Below are 23,815 nucleotides of genomic sequence, written 5' to 3'. Positions count from 1 at the left end.
AGGACAATGCGGTCCTTGCAAATATAATCCGGTTTACAAGTCCGGAGTCGAATCCCACAGAGAACTAAGGCTTAGCTACAGCTGTTCACTATCACCAAGAAGACAAGCTTGAACAGTTCCTAACTTATAGATATTTAGATTCTTGTGTTTAACTAATTGATTAACAAATTAAAATAATAAATTAACAACTAAAGATACTAAGAGTTAGAGACAAGATTAAGGAGGTCTAGAGTTATGATTTCCCCAATTGTCGGAATCCTTCCCGCTATGTCTTCTATAATTTCGCCTAAGTATTCTCTACCGATCATGAGCACTCTTATTACCGTAAATCTCTCCCGAGTAATCACAACAATTTACTAGACGCACTCTCCCGAGCTACGCTAGCTGGCTTTTGATACAGCTCACTTCAGATCGCACCCAAGGCTTCGTTATCCCTAATCCCGCCTTTAAACCCTCGGTTATTGATCCCTCATATACTCTGGGAGTGGTGTTGTTCAACAATTACCTAAATATGCACTCTCTCCCGAGTTATGCACACTAAATAGGCACAGCTAATTGAGAGCTCTTCAATTAACTACAATAAGAACGTAGTTGAACAAATAGAGATTATACTACGGCTCAATTATATAAAAACATAACAAGAATTTATCCTACAAAAGGTTCTATCAAAACTCTAGATAACAACTTAGCTATTCATAATAGTATGTAAAACTACAATACTAAAAGTCATAACTAACAATGAAAAATAGGAAGAGGAAGGAAAAAACTCGTGGAAGAATTCCCAAGCCTTGCTCCTATTGTGTCTCTGCCTCCTTAAGTCAAATCTATGTCAAAAATATGTCCTCTCCAATTCTTGGCCGGCTTCCTTGGTTTAATATAGGGTTTAGGGCTTAAAATCCCGTGTTTTGCACTTTGGTCCCTTAAAATCCCGTGTCCTGCCGCAGTTCCACCGCGGTCGCGCCGGAACCGCGGCCAAACACCTTCTCAGATTCTTCAGTTGTCCGCGACTGCCCTCTGCCGCGGTTCTGCCGCGGTCGCGGTTTTTGACCCTGTTCCCTTTGGAATTTGGAAAAATGTAAAACATGAAAGTTGTAGCCCTTTGAGTTAGCTTTCCAACCATATATTGTGGAGCCCAAATGGAGTTCTGAGTAAAAGGTTATGTCTATTTTACTAGACAGTGCGCAATATGCCTCTTTGAGTTTTCGTTTTGTTGTTTTATCATCCGTTGATCCCCGAACGCGATCCCGGCTTAATTCCTTGAGCTCTTACTCAGACTTCAAAGCTCCAAACCACTTAAATTCATTCCATAATATCTATATAGCTCGAAATCACACCTACAAGGCATAAAATACACAATTAATGCAAAACACTAGCGATTAAAGCGCAAACTCAACTAAAGTGCAGTAAATTAGAGTGTAATAATCGACTAAAATACGTAATTATAGCCTATCATCAGATATTCACCTTAAATAGAATTCTATTTATAACAGTCACTATGTTTTTTTTCCATACATTTTTATTGTTTGAGTCCAAAAGAACCACATTTTAATTTCGTACTCGAGCATAAACTAAGAACTTTTTTCTGCTTCGGTATCATGATATCTCCATGGATGGAGAGCTTCTCTGACAGCTTTAGCAATTACCTTACAATTCACAGTTTTGGCACGAATTTAAGTCAGTTCCAAGAAAAGGCAACACATAAAAATATTTTAAATAAACTGATTTCAAATACTATGCCCAGTTTGGAATTATGCCCATGGATAACTTTTGACCTAATAGAGCTGCTACTTCGCATAATGTTTTAACTTTCACTATAGCTACTACCTGACCTCCCATCAATGTGCATAGATTTAGCCCAGGAAAAGATGATACGTACACAGCCCTACGTTCTTATTGGTGCCATACATTTGTAGGCCGTCTTATTGGTCTCTGAATTTTCTAAATTTTGATGGAATGTAGAACCACTGGTAATGGCGACATTTATTGAGATTTGTAAGTACACCTATTTTGAACAGGTGTGTGGATTATATGCACCAAAACTCAGAAACACGCATCTCTTGCAGAATGGAAAAGCCAAAATAGATATACATGTCTATCTTCAGATTTAATTGTGGGCTCCAACGGAAAATAAACAAGGACTGTTCACGAGGGTTCCTCTCTGATAAAATAGCCTTTTAACTAGAGAATGTTCAATATTGCAAGCTGCAGCATCTTGAATTGTAAGGAAATAACCAAAATGAGATACCCTAATGAACTAACTAGCCGAGGCTCTAAAGTTCAGTTTGTCTCAAGCTTTCTTTGAAATGAGATCCTCAATCAGGTCTGCAGCATCTTGAACTGTTGCAATACTCTGAGCACTGTCTTCTTCTACGGAAATACCAAACTCTTCCTCAAGCCCCATGACTATCTCCACCTGAATAAGAGATTCAACAAAAACAACATAATCAAATCAGTAATAACTAATGTGTTCCTGAGAAGAAGTATATTATTATTTCGAGATGCCTCAAGGAAAATGCAATTGAGGCTTTTTGGGATAATCCATTTGTTTGAGAACTCAAAGAACGGTTTTTACATGTGGCTCTACTTGTTTCCTAGACACATAGTGTGTTAAACCATATCATCTGGAGGCGCAAGCATATAAATCTAGCACCTAGCAGCAGAATTGGTGGTTCTCACTTATGAACCTAACAAAAATCCTTTGTAATCAATCTGAACCTGTAGATAACATACAGGGTGACAAAAGTGCTATATTAGACAAACTGGCAACAACCAAGAATTCTAAGTAACTTGGCTGAAATCCATACTGAAATATGTTGATTGTTCTACCCATTTTTGCAGAAAGGACTGAGACACAACTATGCAAGTGCAACATTTAGCCTTAGTGCCAAACAACATACCGTATCAAGAGAATCAGCACCAAGCGCAGCAAACTTTGACTCTCCACTGACTTCAGTTTCACCAGAAAGAGCCAGTTGTTTCTTCACAATTTCACACACCTTGTTGACCGTTTCTGGCTTAGCCTGCAGAGGTACAACTCTCGTTTTTGTTAATAAATTTCATATAAAAAAGAAAAACATGCTGTGGTCTGAATTACGGACCACGAAATTCCACATCACAGATAGAACAGGGAAATGAGAAAAAACAAGATAATTTTAGGGTAAAGAGGTTAATCACATGAACACTCACAATAACTATAGCATCAGTACTGATGGAAATAGCTTGGTTTAAGAGACGTGAACATAAATGTGCACAATCACTTTAGATCAGCAAAGTCAGAAGTAGAGCAAGTTAATATGCAGAATCCTACTTTTTTCTTGTGCAATGGATTAGTCAATTACACTTAATTCCATATATTCGAAATATTACAAAAAAGTCTTGGTAGTTTTTTGTTACAAAGCCTTTCTTCCCTTCATCACTAGAAGAAGACCCCTTTTGGCAGCAAGCAATATCCTTCTCTCAATTTACATTTGTTCCTTATATTGCTTTGCTCAGGTTTCTGCTCAAAATTTAGTAGAGTACCAAAAGAAAAGTGGAGGAGTAGCAACAAGGTCGTAAATGGGAGGTGGTCGCACGTCTGGATGAGGGAAGGGATGATCAGTTTGCTTACCTTTTTTATAGAGTTTCTGTCCATTATTTATTAGAAATAAAATTATTTAAAAAGATTAATTAGTTCCTGAACAAAAATATGCTTTGTCACAACAAAGTCAGAATAGGGTAGCTTGAGGGGACAAAACATCAGGAAAGATCTCCAAAATTATTCTTCTTTTTTGTGCCTTTATCAGTAGAAGAGTCAGAAATCCACAAGGAAAGGAATAAGGAAATCTTCCATGAGAAGATGTTATGTCAGGTAGTATCCACTTTATTTTAATTCAGTTTATTCTATAGATTTATAATGGCTATTCACTGTTGAATTAGTGTCTCCATAAATCAACTTAAGATAAATTAACACCAAATTCCCATATTAAACGCTCTAACAATCGATGCTCAAAATAAAATCCGGCATCAGTTTTGCTCGCAACGAAAAGGGCCATATTGCAATGAGTCCCAACAATCATGGTTAGAGGTAACGTAAAAGCATAGAAAAACAAGTTAAGAGAGCAAAACACCAGTTCCAAAACAATACCGCGCAAGTGATAGTGAGGTGGCCAGTGGCTCGATTCAATCGGATGGAAGAGAAGCTTATCCCCTTGAATGAAAGAGAAGACGTCTTCAAATTAGAGACTCGGTTAAGTGCCTGCATTAACAAGAGAATGAAATGTATAGTTATTTCAATGACACACACAGCAGTGGGGAGCGGGTAGCTGTTTCTCAACTTCTTCTCGGAGCTGCAGAAAATGTCAGTATGTCACTCCTGATTATTTCTATAGAAAAGGTGAAATATTTACCTGAATTTACGAAGAATTATAAGTTTTTCTTTGTGTTTCATTGATTACTTACCTTAATAAAATTACATGGTTTCTAATCCTTTCATCAATCAAAAGAATTAAATCTCGAGAGAAATAAGAGGACAATTAACTTTGAAACACAAACAAATAAAAGAAAAATGAAAATATATTCTAGAGTTTAATATACAAATAAAGGATTGAACACAAAAATCATTAAAACGCAATCACATTCCAAGAAGTGAATTTAAGATGGACACACAAAAAGCATTCGTAAAACGAAACCGAAAAAATCAAAACAGCAACAAAAGAAGAGAAGGAGAAGGTGATCGGAAGTGAAGATCAAAGTGATAAACCTGATTTTGCTTCAAGGAGCATGACATGGTAACAGATGAACCTGTAATAGAAGCCATTTGATGGACGGAAAGAAAGAGAGAGCAAGATAAAAATAGAGAATGGATCTGGAGAAAGTGTCGGAGAGCACGAAGAGTGTGCCGGATAGTAACAGGGCAGACAAGAGTTGTCCCTTCTTGTAGGCTTCTTTTCGGGTTGGGTTTTACTTGGTTGTTGCTGCATAGATCCTATCGCTTGCTGTTTGGACAACTGTACTAACACCTTGTTTGGATGGTTGTTACCGGTTGTATCGTATAGTATTGTTACTTTAAATACAATATTTGTTTTGATTGTTACTTAAATTTTATTATATCGTATCGTTAAATCTATCGTTACGTAACGATGGAATATGCCACTTTATATAACGATCGATTTGGTGTAGTCACATCGTTTCCTTGTGTTTTTCTCTCAATCTCACCCTTCATTATTATTAAATAATTTTATTCTATCATTTACCCTACCTTTTTATATACCATCTCATAATTTTTCTTTATAATATTGCAAGTTTATTCATCATATTACTGGTGCATGATACCATGAAACGACGGCAAAACGACACAATCCATCCAAACATTGTATTCATCAAACGATACAGTACAATACAATACAATACAATACAATACGATACATTATGAAACGATATGTAACAACCATCCAAACAAGCTGTAAAGAGAAGTAATTTTTTTTTGCGACTCATTAAAATTTTAAAAATATAATAAATTTTTAGTTATAGGTAATTTTAATAACGATTGAATTATTACACTAAAAATAACATAGGGAGAAAATCTAATTTTTAATTGTATGTACTACTAAATAATCATTAAAATAACTTTACCCGTAATTATTAATATAGGTCATGTTAATAAGAATTCAAATCATTATCAAAATATTACATTAAAAAAAATTCTAATTGTACGAACTATTTCAATAACTATTAAAAATAATGCTAAAAATTTCATGAAAGGCTTTAGTGATAATAATTATTAGTATAATATAACACGGAAAAATTATTAACTCTAAGTTATATATATTTATATTTATAAAGGTATGGACTGTTATTTTATTCCCTAGGAAAAATACAAATATTGAAGAGAAGAAAGGATGATTATTCTTAATATAAGTTATTTGCAAATAATAAAAAAAACGAAAAATATAATAGCCTACTTAATAAGATATAATTTTAGTTATAAAAATGTTGGACAAAAAGAGATCATCCTTATAATAATGCTAACTTCATTTGAGTTAAATATCTTCTAACTTCAAATGAAGATTATTTCATATCGAGTGAGTGCCAACCAACTCTCTCTAAGAATTCCCATCCAAAGCACTATCACTCAAATGGACGTGGATCAACTTCATCAAATTCATCCTCCTAAACCCCCAGACCTCATTATCAATCAATCTCCTTATAAATCCAAATTGCCAATTGTTAGCTTTAAGGATAAGTTGGTACAAGGTGAACAAGAAGCCTCAATCAACATAATTATTGATACAAATATCCATGATCCATCAAATTCTCAAGATATTGGGAAAGATAATCCCATATGCCCATCAAAAGTCCAGCAAGTACAATTAACCCAAGAGGATATCCATCGAATTTATCAACCATGGAAATTCTCAACTATAGTTAAGCTACAAGGGAGAAGAATCCAACACCACTTGCTCAAAAGAAAATTACATGAATTATGGAAAACAAAGAAAAACTTCCCTTTGATAGATTTAGGGTGTGAGTACTACATCACTAAATTTAGTAATGAGGAAACTATACAAAAAGCCCTACATATGGGTCCTTGGTTCATCTTTGGTCACTTTTTATCGGTCCAAAAATGGAAACCAAACTTCCTTGCATCGGAAGCAAAAATATCAAAAACTGCAGTATGGATTCGGCTTCCTCAATTACCAACGGAATTTTATGATGGATTAATCTTACAAAAGATTGGTAACAAAATTGGCAAACTTTTAAAAATTGATGCATGCACTTTCTCAACTCTTAGAGGAAGATATGCCAGATTATGTGTTGAGTTGCCTTTGGATGTCCCAGTAACTCATTCTATCTACATTGGATCACACAAACAAACTATACACTATGAAGATGAGAATCTTCTCTGTATTAAATGTGAAAGGCTTGGGCATGTTCAATCCAAATGTCAGTATAAAATAGTTTTGAATGCCTCTTCTCCAATAGCTTTGGACTCTACTGTCAACCAATCCAAGGACCATAAAACAACAGTTCAAGGTATTAATGAAGATTTACTTCATCCCACTAACGAAGAAGTTTGGCAAATAGTGAGCTTCCCAACAAAAAGGAAGGCCAATCACAAGAACAATTCAGGTAATCCTAAAGAGCAAAGCAAACCTTTGTCAGGTACACTTTCTTCTATCTCATTAAATGCTAAATCCATTGATAAACAAATGTCTTTTAAATTTCTCAATAGGAATTTGTCTAAGAATTACATTGCAAGAAATACTAGTCCACTGCTCCCCTCACTACTGGAAACAAGTTTCAAGCATTGGTTAATCCGCCTAACAAGATTGTATGGTATTGGTCGTGGCCCCATTTCCCAACCCTAATTGCCACATGGCAAACTCGGCTAAGGACCAATTAAATACCATGCATGGCACTAATTATGTGCCTACTACCCTAACTAATCAGGTTAGCAATTCTCTCGCGCTTCAAACTTCTCCTAATGACGCCCTAATCCCTAATAATCCCATTAATCATACTGACAACCTAGATAATCCTTGCATGGGAAATAAAATACTTATTCAACACCTGTCCCAAGACTCTCCCGTTGGCCGACAAATGGTTAAAGAAACCATACACGTTACATGGATAAAATCTTCTCTAAATCCAACTAATACCACCGGCTCAAGCAATCCCCAAAGTATGCAACTAGAGGAAATAAGTATCGACCCCCCCTAGAATACTAGAACCCATAGTCCCCCCTTCAGAAAACTCTTATAATTCCCATTATAAATTATCTCTCTCGTAGTAACTATGCCCAGAATACCAGTATCCCAAAGAAGGCGTTATCGTCTAGTCCAAATCTTAATGCATCAACGAGCCCATATAATGGCCAACCCTCCAATCTCTCAGGCAACCCAAACAAACAACCAAATCTACTTTGTTCAACCATCACTACCTTAAGATCATCAGCCCCTCTCCTGGATAGAGCAAGCATTAATGACGCATGCAATATCATTCAACATGATATTGGATAGACAGGAAACAATGATAGTCCTTCAAAACTCTCACTTCCTTGCCCAGCTAGTATCGGAAGGGATGCATATGGCAATGAGCAACTACTTCAATCATGTTTGGTTGAACAACATACTTCATCCCCTAGCTCCATCAATGAACTCCAACCTAGCCCAAACTATGAGAAACCAATGGAGTCTTCCACCCCACTTCAACCCAATCCAAACTCAGAATATACAAATGGATCTCCCATTCTTTCTATCGGGGGAGATCTCGAACATGAACCCAATATTCATGCCATGGTCCATGCCAAACACCCATGCAACGAGTCAGATGGCCAATCAAATGCAGCTTCCTCCACATGCAAACAATCCCCAACCAAACGGCCCTCTAGATCAAAACAATGTGCCACAATAACAACAAGCTCCTCCCAATCAACTAGAACCAGAAGACCAACCAATAGAGAATGCAGAGGAGTTGAACTTGCTGGGGTCCGACCAAATCTTAGAGTTTTCAAGTCTAAACGATGTAAAGGTATATCTATTCAGGGAAATACACGAGAAGAGATATGTTCTCAGTTGTCCCCCAACTCTTTACAAATTCTCGATGGATGTCAGGTCTCCACTGGACCCTACTTTGGGAAGCCATGTAATGATCTTGGTGCCTTCGGTCAGGAGGAACCCAACTCCCCCTCCTCAGATAATGAGGGACAATGGTAGCATGCATAACCCTAATCTCCCTAATATGATGCCTCATCCAGTTAACTTTATCATTTGAAACATAAGGGGTGGTAATAATGATGCTTTTAGGGTAAACTTTAGAGAAATGATCGATACCCATAAACCCAGTGTTGTGACTCTACTGGAGACTCGTATGGAAAACCATGTTTCTCTCCTTAACGACTTTCCTTTCACTCAAATGATTGAAGTCCCAGCTGAGGGACAATCTGGAGGAATGTTCATTCTTTGAAAATCAGATGTGGTTACAATGAAAGACTTTGTGAGAAGGAACCAATAGATGCATGCTAATATTGAGGTACGTCCATCAAATATTTTTTTTTTGGCTTTTTTCATCTATTTATGCTAGTACTAAAGTAGCTAATAGGAATGATCTTTGGAGTATTTATCCTACGGTTCCCATTTATGGTCTAGTGTTAATCGTTGTAACCTTTTTGATCTTGGTTTTAAAGGTTGTAATATACGTGGTCTAACAACCGTAGGAAGTCTAATAAATTAATTATGGAACGTTTAGATAGAATTTTCATAAATGATTCTTGGATAAGTATATTTCTAAAAGCTATGGTTATCCATCTTCCAAAAACTCACTCTGATCACGACCCCTTATTACTTCAATTAGTCCCTAACAATAGATTTCATAATGGTAAACCATTTAGACTTGAATCTATATGGTGTAGACGTCCTGAATTTATTAATATAGTCAGGACTAGTTGGCAAACTAATGATCTTCTAAAGGCTCATTAGATTTTCAAAGAAACAATCATTCCTTGGAAAAATGATACCTTTGGTGATATCTTTAAAAAGAAAAAAATTCTGTTGGCACGCCTAGATAGAATTCAGAATTCACCAAAATATCAAACTAGTCTTTTTCTAATGAAATTGGACGCTACTCTCCAACAAGAGTATAATGGCCTTTTAAAAATGGAAGAAGATTTTTGGAAGCTCCGTTCAAGAATTAGTTGGTGTAATGAAGGTGATGCCAACACTCGTTTTTTCCATAGCATGGTTACCAATAGAAAATGTGTTAACTCTATCTTGTACTTCAAAGATGAAAATGGTAATTGGATTTCTGATGTTAAATCCATTCTAGAACACACTTACAATTATTTTAATAATTCCTACAAGACTTCCAAAATCACTAGTAAGATGGCTTGTTTCAAAAATCAATATGACTTTACTGGAACTATTGATTTAATCACCCTTGATAATCCTGTTACAAAGGAAGAAGTTAGGAAAACTATTTTTTCGTTCAAGCCTTTTAAAGCCCTGGGTCCGGACGGTATTCATCTTTTCTTTTATGAGAAGTATTGGAATATAGTTGGTGATTCGGTCATAAAATTTTGCCAAGAAGCCTTTGAATCACAATCTCTCCCTAAGGGTATTAATGATACTTACTTGTGTCTCATTCCAAAAATTGACAATGCCACTGATCTAAAAAACTTTAGACCTATTGGTCTTTGTAATACGGTGTACAAAATAATTACCAAAATTATTGTTAATAGACTAAAATAATTTCTTTCGGTCATTATTAGCCCTACTCAATCGAGCTTTTTAAAAAATAGAAGAGCCAGTGATAATGCCATTGTCATTCAGGAAATTATCAATAATATGTCCTCTTCAAACAACTCTAAATATGATATGTTATTAAAAATTGACCTCCAAAAGGCTTTTGATAAGTTAGAATGTGATTTTATTCATAAAACACTAGTTTTCTTCCACTTTCCTCCTAAAATCTCTAATCTTATTATGCACTGTATTTGCACTAGTAATATTGGTATCCTTGTCAATGGAACCAGGACTAATTTTTTTAGCCCAAGTAGAGGGATCCGTCAAGGCGATCCCATGTCACCATACATATTTATCCTATGTATGGAACTTATGTTTAGGTTAATTGATAATCAAGTGGATACTTTGATGTGAGATCCGATAAAAATTACCCCAAGGGGTCCTTATTTCTCACACCTTTTCTTTGCTGACGATTTAACCTTAATGGGTAAAGCTAATCATAAGACGGGTAGTTGTATTAATCAATGCCTTAATTTGTTTATGGAAGAACTGGGCTGTCTATAAATTACTCTAAGTCTAGGATTGTGTTCTCCAAAAAATGTCCACGAGACATTTCAAGTCATTTAGCTAGTTTATTTAACATAAGGGCTAGTTTTGAGTTTGGAAAATATCTTGGATTTCCAATTCTAAATCTCAAACCAAAGCCCAAGAATTTTCAGTTTGTCATTGATAAAATGCGTGCTAAACTCTCTTGAGAAAACTAATCTTCTTAATATTGCGGGAAGAACCACCTTAGCATCCTCAACTCTGAATGCTATGCATTCTTATGTTATGCAATACACTATGCTCCCTAAAAAAGTGTTAAACCAGATTGATAAGATTCAAAGGGATTTTATATGGGGAACCACTAATACTAAGAGAAAAATCCATTTAGTTAATTGGAAAACAGTCACTAAGCAAAAATCTGAAGGAGGTCTAGGAATTCATACTACTTTGCAAAAAAACTGAGTTCTCCTTACTAGCCTTAGCTGGCGCCTTATAAATTTTCCTAATAACCTTTCGGCTCAACTAATTGCTAGTAAATATGCCCATAAAAAAACAACAACAAAATGCTCCTTCATCTGGGCAGCCCTTCTAAAAGGGTATAAAATCCTTACCAAAGGAATCTTGTGGCATCCGAGCAAAAATTCAAATCATGACATTTGGTCTAGTAGATGGATTCATAATGCTCCTAGCCTTAGAAATTGTATAGAAGGCCCTCTCCATAAATCTGATTACTTAATCTCTCTTAATCACCTGATTTTTAATGATCAATGGGATATGTCAAAAATTTCTTTTGACTTACCCCCTTCTCTAATAAACAAGATCAGGGCTATTCCTATGCTGTTAGGTTCAATAAGTAAGGATCTTATGTCCTGGGATTCGAATAGCAATGACATATTTACATCCAAGTCCTGCTACAAACTTTTTGAGGATAACCACTTGATGATTCAGGATAAAGAGCCTGACTTTAATTGGATTTGGGATCTCCATTGTCCTACTAAAATCAAGTTCTTCATTTGCTAATGCATGCACAAATAAAATCCCTTGTAGTTCTTACCTTCAATATATTGGTATCAATATTGATCCTATTTGCCCTATATGCAAACAAGGACCTGAGGATGCCACTCACATTTTTCTCCTATGCCCTATAGCTACCCGTTATTGGTCCAGTGTTGGTCTAATAATCAACCAAAATAATGCTCAATCAAACTGGTTAGCTATTTTAAGGAATGCTCAGCGCCAAGTCAGTCATCAGCATTATGCTTGGAAAAGTATCCTCCCCTTTTCGATTTGGAATCTTTGGAAGAATAGAAACAATAATAACATAAACAATTTGGATATGGATATTAACCCTAGACAGGTTTTCCATCAAATATGAGAATTTCTCTTCTTTACTAAAAAAAATCCCATACAACAATCTTCAGTTAAGATTAAAATTCACTGGGAAAGACCTCCTCCAAACAAGATAAAACTTAACATTGATGGGGCATTCTTGAAAGAAAAGCTTCATGCAGGTATAGGAGGAGTTTTCAGAAACAGCTCTGGTAAATGGATCATGGGCTTCACAAAATCTTGCTATACAACATGCTCCTTGCAGGCTGAACTTTTAGCATTGGAGCAAGGATTAAAATTAGCGGTTGAGATGCCATTTGCTTCTATAGAAATTGAATCAGATTCAACGGATATAATAAAGATGCTTATTGATGAAAATGATAGCTCTAATGCATGTTTACTTAACTGCAGATCATTAATGCGCCAACTGAAATCCCCGGTGATCAGGCACAATTTTGGGAAGAAAATGCAGTAGCAGATTGCCTAGCTAAGGAATCAGTCAAGAATTTCAAGCCGGATAAATGCTACCACCTTGCTTGTACACCTCTTTTTGTTGAAGCCATCTTGGAAAAGGACATGCAAGGCCTTTGTTTTGGTATTAAGCAACTAAACACCAGTGTTTGTAATAGTTTAGCAACTTTAAACAATAGTAATGTCCTTCGGGACTATGTAACTTCGGTGTAAGTTTTTGCGTATTAATATATATGCTTCCTTATCGTTCAAAAAAGAAGATTATTTCCTATCACATTATTATAAGTCAAAACAAATCATTATCTCATATTGGACTATATCTAAATAAATATATTTTACAAATGAACTACTTTATTTGTTTTATCACAAGTTACAAGTAGAAAGGAAATGATGATGATGAACAAATAACAAATGAGTTAGAAAAATAATAAATAAAACTTTAACTATTCACTTAGTAAAAAGAGTAGCTGTATTGAGGTTAAGCCAAGTGGTAACTTAATAAATAAAAACATAAGTTAATACAAAGCCACTGAGCATTTTTGACAATATCTTTAAGGTTATGTAATAAAAATTAATTTGAATTGAAGGATAAATTTTTGAATCTATTTATATAATTTTTGAATTTGATTGAAATACAATTTTTTTTAATAAAAATATGTATAGTAATTTTCTACCGCATTATTCTTTTATCATCATTTAAGTTAAGATTATTATAATCTCATATGGGACTATTTCTAAGTAAACATGTATTTACAAATGAATCACTTTATGATTTTCACTATGAGTTACAAGTAAGAAGGGATTAACTATTGTAATGACAATGAAAGATAAATAACAAATGAAGCTAGATAATTAGTAAATAAAGAATGTTTTTTGATTCATTTACTTATAACGTATTTTTATTCGTTTTGGATCATGCTATATTTTCATATTATTTGTAGCACAACGTATATATACGATGTTTGAGTAACATTCAAAAGTTATTCCATAATTATATAATTCGTTTAATTTAATTACATTGAACTTTTACTATTGAATAAATAAGACGATAAAAATAATTTAGTTAAAACGCATAATCTAACGTTCTCAAATAAATTAGATTATACTCTAATCTATCTAATATTCTTTGATAATATCCGCGCATTGTGCGGGTACTAATACTAGTAAGAAGAAAAAAAAAGTATGGATGAAAACTATATATTGTAATTTTAGACCTAATTATCTGAACATAATTTTATTAGAAAAGAATTTGTAAAAATATTTGTGCAGAAAACATTTTTCAGAGAATTGACAATGGCTTGAAAATCCTTAATTTAAACTTTTCTCATCCTAATATAAAAAGATTTCTCATCTCAAATTCAAATAAGTCCAACATTTTTATTTTTAAATTGATTTTTAATATCATGTCAAAATGCGATTTAGTTTATTTGAGTACATTAAATCATATTGATTTTATAAAATTCTAATTATTATCTTAGTTCTTAACTCAACCTATGAGACTCTTTCATAACTACTTAATATATAAGATTAAAATATTTCGATTGATTACCACAATAATTTGAGTAAATATGGTCTCTTAAATTAAATTACAAAAATATATCTCTATTCTATTGATATATGTATATGATAAATTACATTCAATATTTCATTTTTATTCTATATTTGTAATCCTCTAGCAACTCTTCTAGGAGAGATAGATTTGAATGTAATCTTTCTCTTAGAAGTGAGAGATCCATCCTGTACCTTATTTGTTGGCTCCTTGAATTCTTAGAATATGTCATTCAACATATTGGATTGTTCTTACTTTTATCAACACGGGCAGAAAACTTAAATAAAAATACACTCCAGAAAAACTAAAGTAACTATAAACTCATGTAGAACTATATCTAATTAAATTATACCTTTTCATCTTTCTTGTGTGCATCCTCGATTTGAATTTCACTTTGCAATAATGATTCGGTCCATCTCTTGCGTTTTCTATAGGGAATATTCAGGACGATTCCATCATGGATGACACTATTTCATCCTACAACATAACCAATATTTGAATTTTTCTACTACTATTTCAAGTTGGAAAGTGTAAAAGTTGGAAAAACTGTATAGGAGACCAAATGTATATAGGAGTTTTATTTTAGATTCAGAATTTTAACCACTAGTTAAAAAATTCGGAGTTATCTAGAGCTTGGATAAGATTTTTTTTTCAAAAGCTTTAACCATACAATAAAAGTTGAATTTTTCTTTTCAATCCCAAAACATGTAACTGTTCCCTCCTTTGAAATAATGCACCAATTTGTTCTTAGTTTGAATAAATTTAAAAACCTACCCGGAAAAACGTGGGAGGAACTCTTCATGTTAAATGAATTGACAGGTTCACATTTATGAATTTGTTTTCTGTTTTGAATTATTTTAAATTTTAAATTCTCAGGTTTAATAAATTAAAAAAATTGCCCAGAAAAGTGATATAACGATTTGATATTAATGTGTTAACTGAATTAGCAGGTTTCAATTTTTTGAACCTAGACTCTTGACGTTAATTGAATTGGCAAGTTTTAATTTTTTAACCTATTTTATATTTTAAATTATTTTTGAAACTCCAACTTGAAAGTACTCCCCAAATTGAATTGGTAGATTTTTATTTTTAATTTTTTAATTTTGTATCTTATAAATAACAATATAAAATTAATTTTCTTTTTAGAGAGAATAAACATGTCATTTAATTTTGCAAATAAGCTATTATTTTAAAATTTTAAAAATTGTGATATTTTGAATTTTGGAAAAAAAGTGTCCTTAACGTTTTCTTTTAAAATAAATTTGAACCTCCAAATTAGTTGGAGGTTTGTCCTAAAATTGGAAACATGTTCATTTTCTGTTTTGATACTTGGAACAATATTATGAATTTACCTCTCCTTTTCTATATTAATTAATAGATAGATTTCTAAAGAAAAAGATTTACTTTTTTTTCTGTCAACTTCAATTCAAAGAAATTTTTTAATCAGGCCGGTGGTGAATTTAAGGTTTATAGTTTTGTGAGTTTTATATATTTACTTAATTTATTTATATTTAAATTTCACATATATTTATAATGTTTAACTTGAAATCATAGATTCTGTCCGACATACAAAAGCCGTATCTAAATCAAAATTCTAATCTCTCGTAAGTCATAACTTTGGGCAGGCCCTTCCTCATTAAAAGAAACTTGACTCTCCGTAGAGATAGATTGTGTACACTTGGGTAGAGGAGAAAAATAAGCTTAAGTTCGTCCCCGTAATATCATAAGTGGAATTATGTTGTAAGCAACATTGCTGTTTACCCTAGAATCCGAATAATAATTAAATTTATATTATGGTTTTGAAGGATATTAATTTAATCCAGTACCAATTGATAAAAAAAGAATTAAAAAAATAAGTTAAAGAATAAAGTAGATCAAACCAGTGTGTAAGCTAAATATCGGCCTTGACCTATTACAACCTCGAGGTATGTGATGACAAAACAACTCTGAAGAACAGTAAGTAAAATAGCTAGAGAATAATGTGCATATATTTTCTTATCAGTCAACAGTGGGTTACAAATGAATGGGATCCCCCTTTATATAATATGGGAGTCCTAAATAAGGTACACTTCTAATTACAGTAGGAAATCATATTTGACAGTTGTCTAACCGCTAAGACCAATCCATTCCGAAATTTACGCTGTGATGTTCGGGCCGTTGCAGGTATCTCGCTCTTTCCGTTACTTGAATCATAACGGTATTATCTCAAAGCATACCTTCTTCTGACCTCGACAGATGATATCGGCCTTGTTATTGGATAGGAGCTTCGACCCCGAGCTCGACGTCCTGGCCTTCCGACATGGTACCACTTTCTCCATCGAAGAGCGAAATCGGGTAGCCCGATTTCCACCGTATACAGATACCTCGTTTCTTAGAATGAAATGGTAAGAAACGACTTGAACCTCGATTTTCTGGAGACCCCGATAATGACGTCATCCCCGTGATGTAGATGCTCGGGGTGACCGAAACATCCCAGCGGTTCGGTTCCCCAAAAACATTAAATATTTTTAGTGGCGGTTGGCCATTAGCGCCGCCAAACTATCGCCGTGTACCTATAAATACAAGTTCTCTTTTTGTAACAAAAACTTTGCTTCTACCTTCAAATTTTCTTGGTCTCTTTCTCTCTTCATCTTTTCTCTGTCACTAAGTGTTAATTCAACCCTTTTAGCACAAAAAATATCAAAGTCCACCCTTTCCCGCTTCATCTCATCTGAATCAATGGCAAAAACCTCCAAAACCGACCCTCAAAAGGAGAAAGCCTCTTCTTTTTTTTCCCGGCCGGCCGGTTACAAAATGCCAGCGGAGCCGGCCCTTCACGAGATTGTTCCGGCCCCTATGTTACAAAGAACGACTTCAAAGTCAAGAATCCCCCATTGATCCCTGACCGATGTGAGCATGTGTCGAGATATACTTGCTCGATAACGGAGAAACACCTCGAGGTTATGAAGAGAGATTGTGGCTAGGGAGTCGAGGTCGTCGTACAGATCCCCCCTTTCGAGGAGAGTATCGCCACTCATGTGGAGGGTTTTCTAAGTGTCTACACTTACCCTTTCATAGTGGATCCTATTGATCCAGTCATCATCGATTTCTGCAAAAGGTACCAGGTCACCCTCGGCCAGATTCACCCTTCGTTCTGGCGCATAATGATCATGCTCTGTTTCTTTTCCACCAAGGCCGAGGGGCTGGAGTTCACCCTCAACCATCTCATTCGATTATATCGACCTCGGTTTTTTCGTGGGTTGATCAAGCTTCAACGCCGGAAGACCAAGGCCTTTTTTGCGAGCAACAATGAGGATAAAGATCGGGGTTAGATGAGCCGGTTCGTGCGGGTGAGGACCTGCAACATTATCCCAGAGGAGAAAATGCCATTCCCAGAGAAGTGGAATCCCGAACGTAAGAGATGTTTTACCCATTATCCTTCGTACTCTGTTTCTCCTTTATGTAATGCCTTCATCTATTTCACAGCGGTCGCTTGCTTGCCTCATGCGATCACCGACCTCAAAGACTGGGTCCTGAAATTAGCCTTGACTTCCTCTCATGCCGAGCGTTGCTGGCGTGACTTGGCGAGGGGCAGATAGGAAACCAAACACCATGGTAAGTTCATCTTGTAATCCTTTGATGCCTTCCCCTTTATCAGAGATTTCTTTTCACTCATACTTGACTTCTCCTTCATGCAGGCATTGGAGATGTCTCTGAAATGAGGCCGGCCCCGCCTGGGGAAGAGATTGAGTCCCCAATTCCGCAATTGGGGAAAACAATAAGAGGAAAAGGGTCTCGGAGCGCGAGGACCCCCAAGCTAAAAAGTCTCTAGCTCAAAGACGCAGGAGGAATATCATTATTGTGGATATAGAATCGATCTGCCAGCTGGGTGAAGAAGAAGAAGAAGACAAGGGTGGCGACTCAGCGCTGGTAACTCGAGCCAGGAAGCGGTCGAGACTGCCAAGCCCTCCGAGCCGGAGACCCTGCCTCGTGATGAGGAGGATTCGAAGAAAGATTCGGGCAAAACCCCTGAATCACCCGAGGTCGAGATTGTTCCTCACCCATCAACAAGCACGCCAAAGAGGGCCGGTTCTGAGATCCCCAAGGCTGAACAGAGCGCCCCGAGTGATTTACTCAGGGCCATGATAATAGGTCACTCTCCCTCTCTACCAACTTATTATGAGGAGGCCATAAGAGAGGCTTGGGCTCTGCAGATGCCTGACTTAGGTGGAGTCCCCAGCAAAGAGGATCCCTTCCGGGATTGCTTTACCGGGGTTGATGACGTCGCTGATCTCAATGACGTATCTACCCTTTTCGAAGAGGCCCAACGCCTTCTATCTCGGGTAAGTATTAATTCCCATTGTTGCAATTTTCTTCTCCTTCTTCTCCCTTTATCCCAACTTGTATCTCTCTTTTTTGTGTAGGTTTTCACCAAGTTTAGGGCCGACTTGAGCCAATGTGAGGCCAAGCTCCAGAAGACCTCGGAGGAGAGGAACGCTTTGAAGATCCTTTGCGATCAAAAGGAGGAGGAGCTCAGGACCCTTCAAGCAGACTTGGCCAAGGCTCGTAAGGATGAGGCCGAGCTATACAAGCAGGTAGCTATGATTTTGAAAGAGTAAGGTCTACTCGACCCAAATGTGGAGGCTAACACTTCAGTATCTCAGTTTCAACAAAAGCTGGAAAGGATCGAGCTGCTCCGAGGGGAAGTCGATCAAATCAAAGTTGACTGTGATCGATGGAAGGAGAACATGGACCGCCTTATTGCGGAGAAAGAGGCTGCTTTGGCCAAACTATCATCGGATGAGGCCCAACTTCGGGGCGCTAAAGAGAAAAGTTCGGCCTAGGCCAAAAGGATCGACGAGCTTAAGATCAAGCTTGGTGAGGCCAAGGTAGAGGTCGAGGAGACGAAAATCGTGGTTGACAAAACCATAGCCATATACTTGGCCGATGCTGAGGCTGCTCAAATATAGCTAAGGGAGGCTTCTGATTGAGAGTGACGGAGCGATGATTTGGCCAAGTGCCAATCCCGGAGGGAGACCCTCAAGGAAATCCACGCTCGAGGTTACGACCTCTCTGAAGAGATAGCGCAAGCTAAGGCGCTTGAAGCTGATGCTAGATTTCTCATCTCCTCTGATGACGACGACGATGATGAAGGCAGCCAAGGTGGGTCTGATAATGACGAGGGTCCCGAAAGAGAAGCTGCTCCCGAGGGAGAAACAAGACCCGGGCATAGTTAGGATTTTTTCTTTTTCTTTTTGTAAGACCTCTGTCCGTCTCTTGTAGCTATATTTTTTTAGATATATAAAAGAAAGTTTCTCTTGAATGCATTCCCGAACTTTATAAATATATTTTTTGCCTTGTAATGTTTTAGCACAATCTTATGCTTTGAACGGTGTATTCGAGACTTAGTCTCGAGTTGCTTCCTTGAAGTTACCATGGTCGAGTTCGAATAAGGTTCGAACATTGAGGTATAGACCCTTAATGGTTTATGTCGGATAACGGTGAGTCCCCGAGCCATAATCAAGTTATTATTTATTTGGGCTCGGGACAATCGAACTGTTGGGTTTGTATGGAGTGAGAACACGATCTTGAACTCTAAGTGTATTGTCCCTTAGACTTCTTTAGATCGAGCCGATATGGCCTCTGAAAGATGGATGCATTCCCCTCTTTTGGCTTAAAATACTTAGCGAAAATTTCTTTATGCCTTAGCACGTATTTTTTACTGTCACGACCCAAAATCTAACCATGTCGTGATGGCGCTTATCGTGTTACAAGGCAAGCCTATTTTCCAAAATATTACTATTAATTTGATTATAAGAATTTAATAAAACATTTGCAATAATTTAATTCCTCATAAACTAAACCAACTCTAAATATAACTAATATAAAATATGAAAACGAATCCCAAACATCGGGGTGTCACTAAGTCATGAGCATCTAAAACTATAAACTAAGATATATAAACTGTCTAACTGTCCAAAAGAAGAAATGACAAGAGGAGTAACAAGGTCCTGCGGACGCTGGCAGCTACCTTGCAATCTCCACAAATAGCCGACCTGAAATCAACGATCGCCGCGCTCTAACTCACCTAGATTTGCACATAAAGTGCAGGGTGTAGTATGAGTACAACCACCTCAGTAGTAACAGAAATAACTAAGGAACTGAATAGTAGTGACGAGCTAAGTCAAACAGTCCAATTATTTATTTTCACAATTTTAACAAAATAAACAGGTAAATTCCATAACTTAGTAAATACCACAAAGAAATTTAACAGATAAATGCAGTAACAACAAAAGTAAATGCAACTTCACAGCAATGTCACTCCATCACTCAGCACTCGCACTCAACACTCAACACTCAATACGCTCAACAGTCTGCGCTTACTAGGGTGTGTACAGATCCGGAGGGGCTCCCAAAGCTCAAGCTCTAAGAACAGAGAACTCACGTGCCATCATATCAATACCTCGATATACATGGTCAACTCATGTGCAACGCGTACAACTCACGCGCTATGTTATCAATACCTGAACCCGCACGGTCAACGCACGTGCTACGCGGACAACTCATGCGCTCTGGTATTAATATCCTCACAACCAGGCCATCATATCAATACCTGGATCCGCACGATCAACTCACGTGCTATGCGAACAACTTACGCGTTATGGTATAAATACCTGGACCCGCACGGTCCACTCACGTGCTATGCAGACAACTCATGCGCTATGGTATTAATATCCTCACAACCAGGCCCTCGGTCTCACTCAATCATGTACCTCACTAGCCTCACCATCATCAACAAATAAGGGGACACAACCCACATCAAGTATCACAATATATTAGCAAATAATAAAGATTGAGGTACACATGTACAATAATTTCTATGACTCAGTACAAATAATGTGAGCATGAATAAAGCCTAAACATGATCTCTAACATGAAGGCAAACAAGTTCAACAACAAGTAACTACGTAAACACAGATAATGGCTATTAGGCCTCAAGCCTCACGGGATGGACCAAGTCTCAATACCTAGCTGTGCACACCCACACACCTGTCACCTAGCGTGGGTATCACCACCAAACAATTACATGATAACAATTTCTACGAGTTTATACTCTCAAAGCCAGAGTTAAAACTATTACTTACCTCAACAGCGTAAAATCCTACTCTAGGATGCCCTCGTCTCTGGACTCGGTCTCCAAGAGCTCCGAATCTAACCATAATCAAAATAATATTATCAACATGGCTAGAGAATCGAATTCCACAATAAAAACTACCAAAATAGGCCAAAAATCCGAAATCAGCCAAAACCCGACCCTCGGGCCCATGTCTCAGAATTAGTCAAAAATGGTATAATCGTAAACCTCATTCTCTCCCGAGTCTAACCATATAAAATTTATCAAAATTGGACTCCGTTTGGTCCCTCAAATCCTCACTTAAATCTCTCCAAAACTCAAACACTAACTCCCTCAATTTCACTTTGAAATCATCAATCATAATCCCAAAAACGATGATGGATTCATGAAATATAATAAAAACTGAGTAGAGAACACTTACCCCAATCCATATAGTGAAAATCGCCTCCAAAATCGCCAAAATCCGAGCTCCCCAACTCAAAATATGACTGAATGAACAAACCCTAGTTTTATATATTTTCTTCTAACTATTCTACCTCGTTTCTCGTGCCAAACGATCCTGAAACTCTGTTTTATGGCTCCAATTGATTCCTTTTGAAATTTTAGTCAAGCTAGGCTTTTTATTCACTCAATATGACCTTATAATGAATGAGATATGTTGGTTTCAATATTTGCAAATAGTGCAGATTTTTAAATACGCCGTCTGTGGCAATTTCGTAATTACTCTGAAAAATTTAGCAACCTAATTCTTAGTAAAATGACCACAAAATCCTCATACGATATCTAAATTCGACCATTCTTTTTTATATGGGTCCGTAATTATGATACGGATCTAATGCTTCAATCAAAAAAGAAATCGGAGCTCGTTTATTCAATATGATATCATTTATGCTTGAAGAAACAACGTCGAAACATAAGAAAAACGAGCGCAACACAACCCAAACCTCTCCGAAACTCACCCGAGGCCCTCAGGATCTCATCCAATAATTCAAAAAAGTCATATATTACTACCCGAACTTAGTCGAACTTCCAGAACACCCAAAACAACACCAAAACACCAAATCAACCTCGAATTAAAGCCTAAGAACTTCTAAACTTCCAATTTTTGCCAATTCAAGCCTAATTCTACCACAGACCTCCAAATTATATTTCAAACACACTCCTAAGTCTAAAATCACCCAACGAAGATAATCGAATCATAAAAATCCAAATCCGAATTCGTTTACTCCTAAGTCAACTTCCGGTTGAATTTTCTAACTTAGCTTTTTAACTAAGAGACTAAATGTTCATTTCATTCCAAAACTATTTCGAACCCAAACCTACAAACTCGGTACAACCCAACACAGCTGAACAACACATAAAGAAGCAGAAATGGGGGAAACTAGGCTATAACTCTCAGAACGACTGATCGGGTCATTACATCCTCCCCCTCTTAAACAATCGTTCTTCCTCGAACGAGTCTAAAAACATACTTGGAGCCTCAAATAGGTGAAACCTTCAGCAATACCTTTTTATCACATTCAAATCATATGAACTCATCTCGTGGTCACATCATACTCATCACGTATCTATCCATCCACCATTTCAACTAATAGGGACACTACCAGACATATAGGTCCACAAGCACGCGCTCACATAATCAACACCTCAGTGCTCAATCAACAGTCAAATTCCAGCCTCAAGTCCTCAAGACTGGCCCAATATCAACACACAAAAATCACATCTCGCACCTCATCCAGGGAATCACAATCTGTCAATGCACAACTGATATCGAGCGCTCATGTGCGCATATGAATGCGTGGAAGGAATTGAAAGAGTAACACTTCAAGCAGAATCAATACCGCACGATCAGAATTCAAGAATGTGAAATTTTCCTAAAGGTTTTGTAGCATATCGAAGATAAGTATAGACGTCTCCGTACCGATCTGCAAGACTCTACTAAACATGCTCATGACTCGTGAGACATATGTAACCTAGGCTCTAATACCAGCTTGTCACGACCCAAAATCTAACCATGTCGTGATGATGCCTATAGTGTTACAAGGCAAGCCTATTTCCCAAAATATTACTATTAATTTGATTATAAGAATATAATAAAACATTTGCTATAATTTAATTCCTGATAAACTAAACCAACTCTAAATATAACTAATATAAAATACGAAAACGAGTCTCAAACTTCGGGGTGTCACTAAGTCATGAGCGTCTAAAACTATAAACTAAGATATATAAACTGTCTAACTGTCCAAAAAAGAAATGACAAGAGGAGTAACAAGGTCCTGCGGACGGTGGCAACTACCTTGCAATCTCCACAGATAGATGGCCTGAAATCAATGATCGCCGCACTCTAACTCACCTAGATTTGCACATAAAGTGCAGGGTGTATTATGAGTACAACCACTTCAGTAGTAACAGAAATAACCAAGGAACTGAGCAGTAGTGACGAGCTAAGTTAAACAGTCCAATTATTTATTTTCACAATTTTTAAAAAATAAACAGGTAAATTCCATAACTCAGTAAATACCACAAAGAAATTTAACAGATCAATGCAGCAACAACAAAAGTAAATGCAACTTCACAGTAATGTAA

General features: G+C 36.5%; 1 protein-coding gene across 1 annotated transcript; it reads right to left on the bottom strand.

Annotated features, from left to right (window-relative positions):
• Nucleotides 1-2,079: 2,079 nt before the first annotated feature.
• On the bottom strand, nucleotides 2,080-4,943 carry LOC107813011 (acyl carrier protein 1, chloroplastic). The gene is made up of 4 exons (XM_016638211.2): nucleotides 4,739-4,943; nucleotides 4,124-4,234; nucleotides 2,898-3,020; nucleotides 2,080-2,413 (listed from the first exon to the last, which is right to left on the bottom strand). Exons 1-4 carry the CDS (start codon nucleotides 4,793-4,795, stop codon nucleotides 2,288-2,290), a joined length of 417 nt encoding a protein of 138 aa, XP_016493697.1. The 5' UTR covers nucleotides 4,796-4,943; the 3' UTR covers nucleotides 2,080-2,287.
• Nucleotides 4,944-23,815: the final 18,872 nt, after the last annotated feature.

The sequence above is a fragment of the Nicotiana tabacum genome, chromosome 8 (assembly GCF_000715075.1).
Source record: "Nicotiana tabacum cultivar K326 chromosome 8, ASM71507v2, whole genome shotgun sequence".
NCBI lineage: Eukaryota > Viridiplantae > Streptophyta > Magnoliopsida > Solanales > Solanaceae > Nicotiana > Nicotiana tabacum.
This window is presented reverse-complemented; position numbering and strand designations above follow the sequence as displayed.

Bases quoted from the DNA above. Each gene is read 5' to 3' on its own strand.
- LOC107813011 (XM_016638211.2), bottom strand. From the start codon at position 4,795: ATGGCTTCTATTACAGGTTCATCTGTTACCATGTCATGCTCCTTGAAG. The intron at 3,021-4,123 runs GTATTGTTTTGG...GTACCTCTGCAG, and splicing joins ACCTCACTATCACTTGCGCG to GCTAAGCCAGAAACGGTCAA. The intron at 2,414-2,897 runs GTATGTTGTTTG...TCTCTTATTCAG, and splicing joins GTGCTGATTCTCTTGATACG to GTGGAGATAGTCATGGGGCT.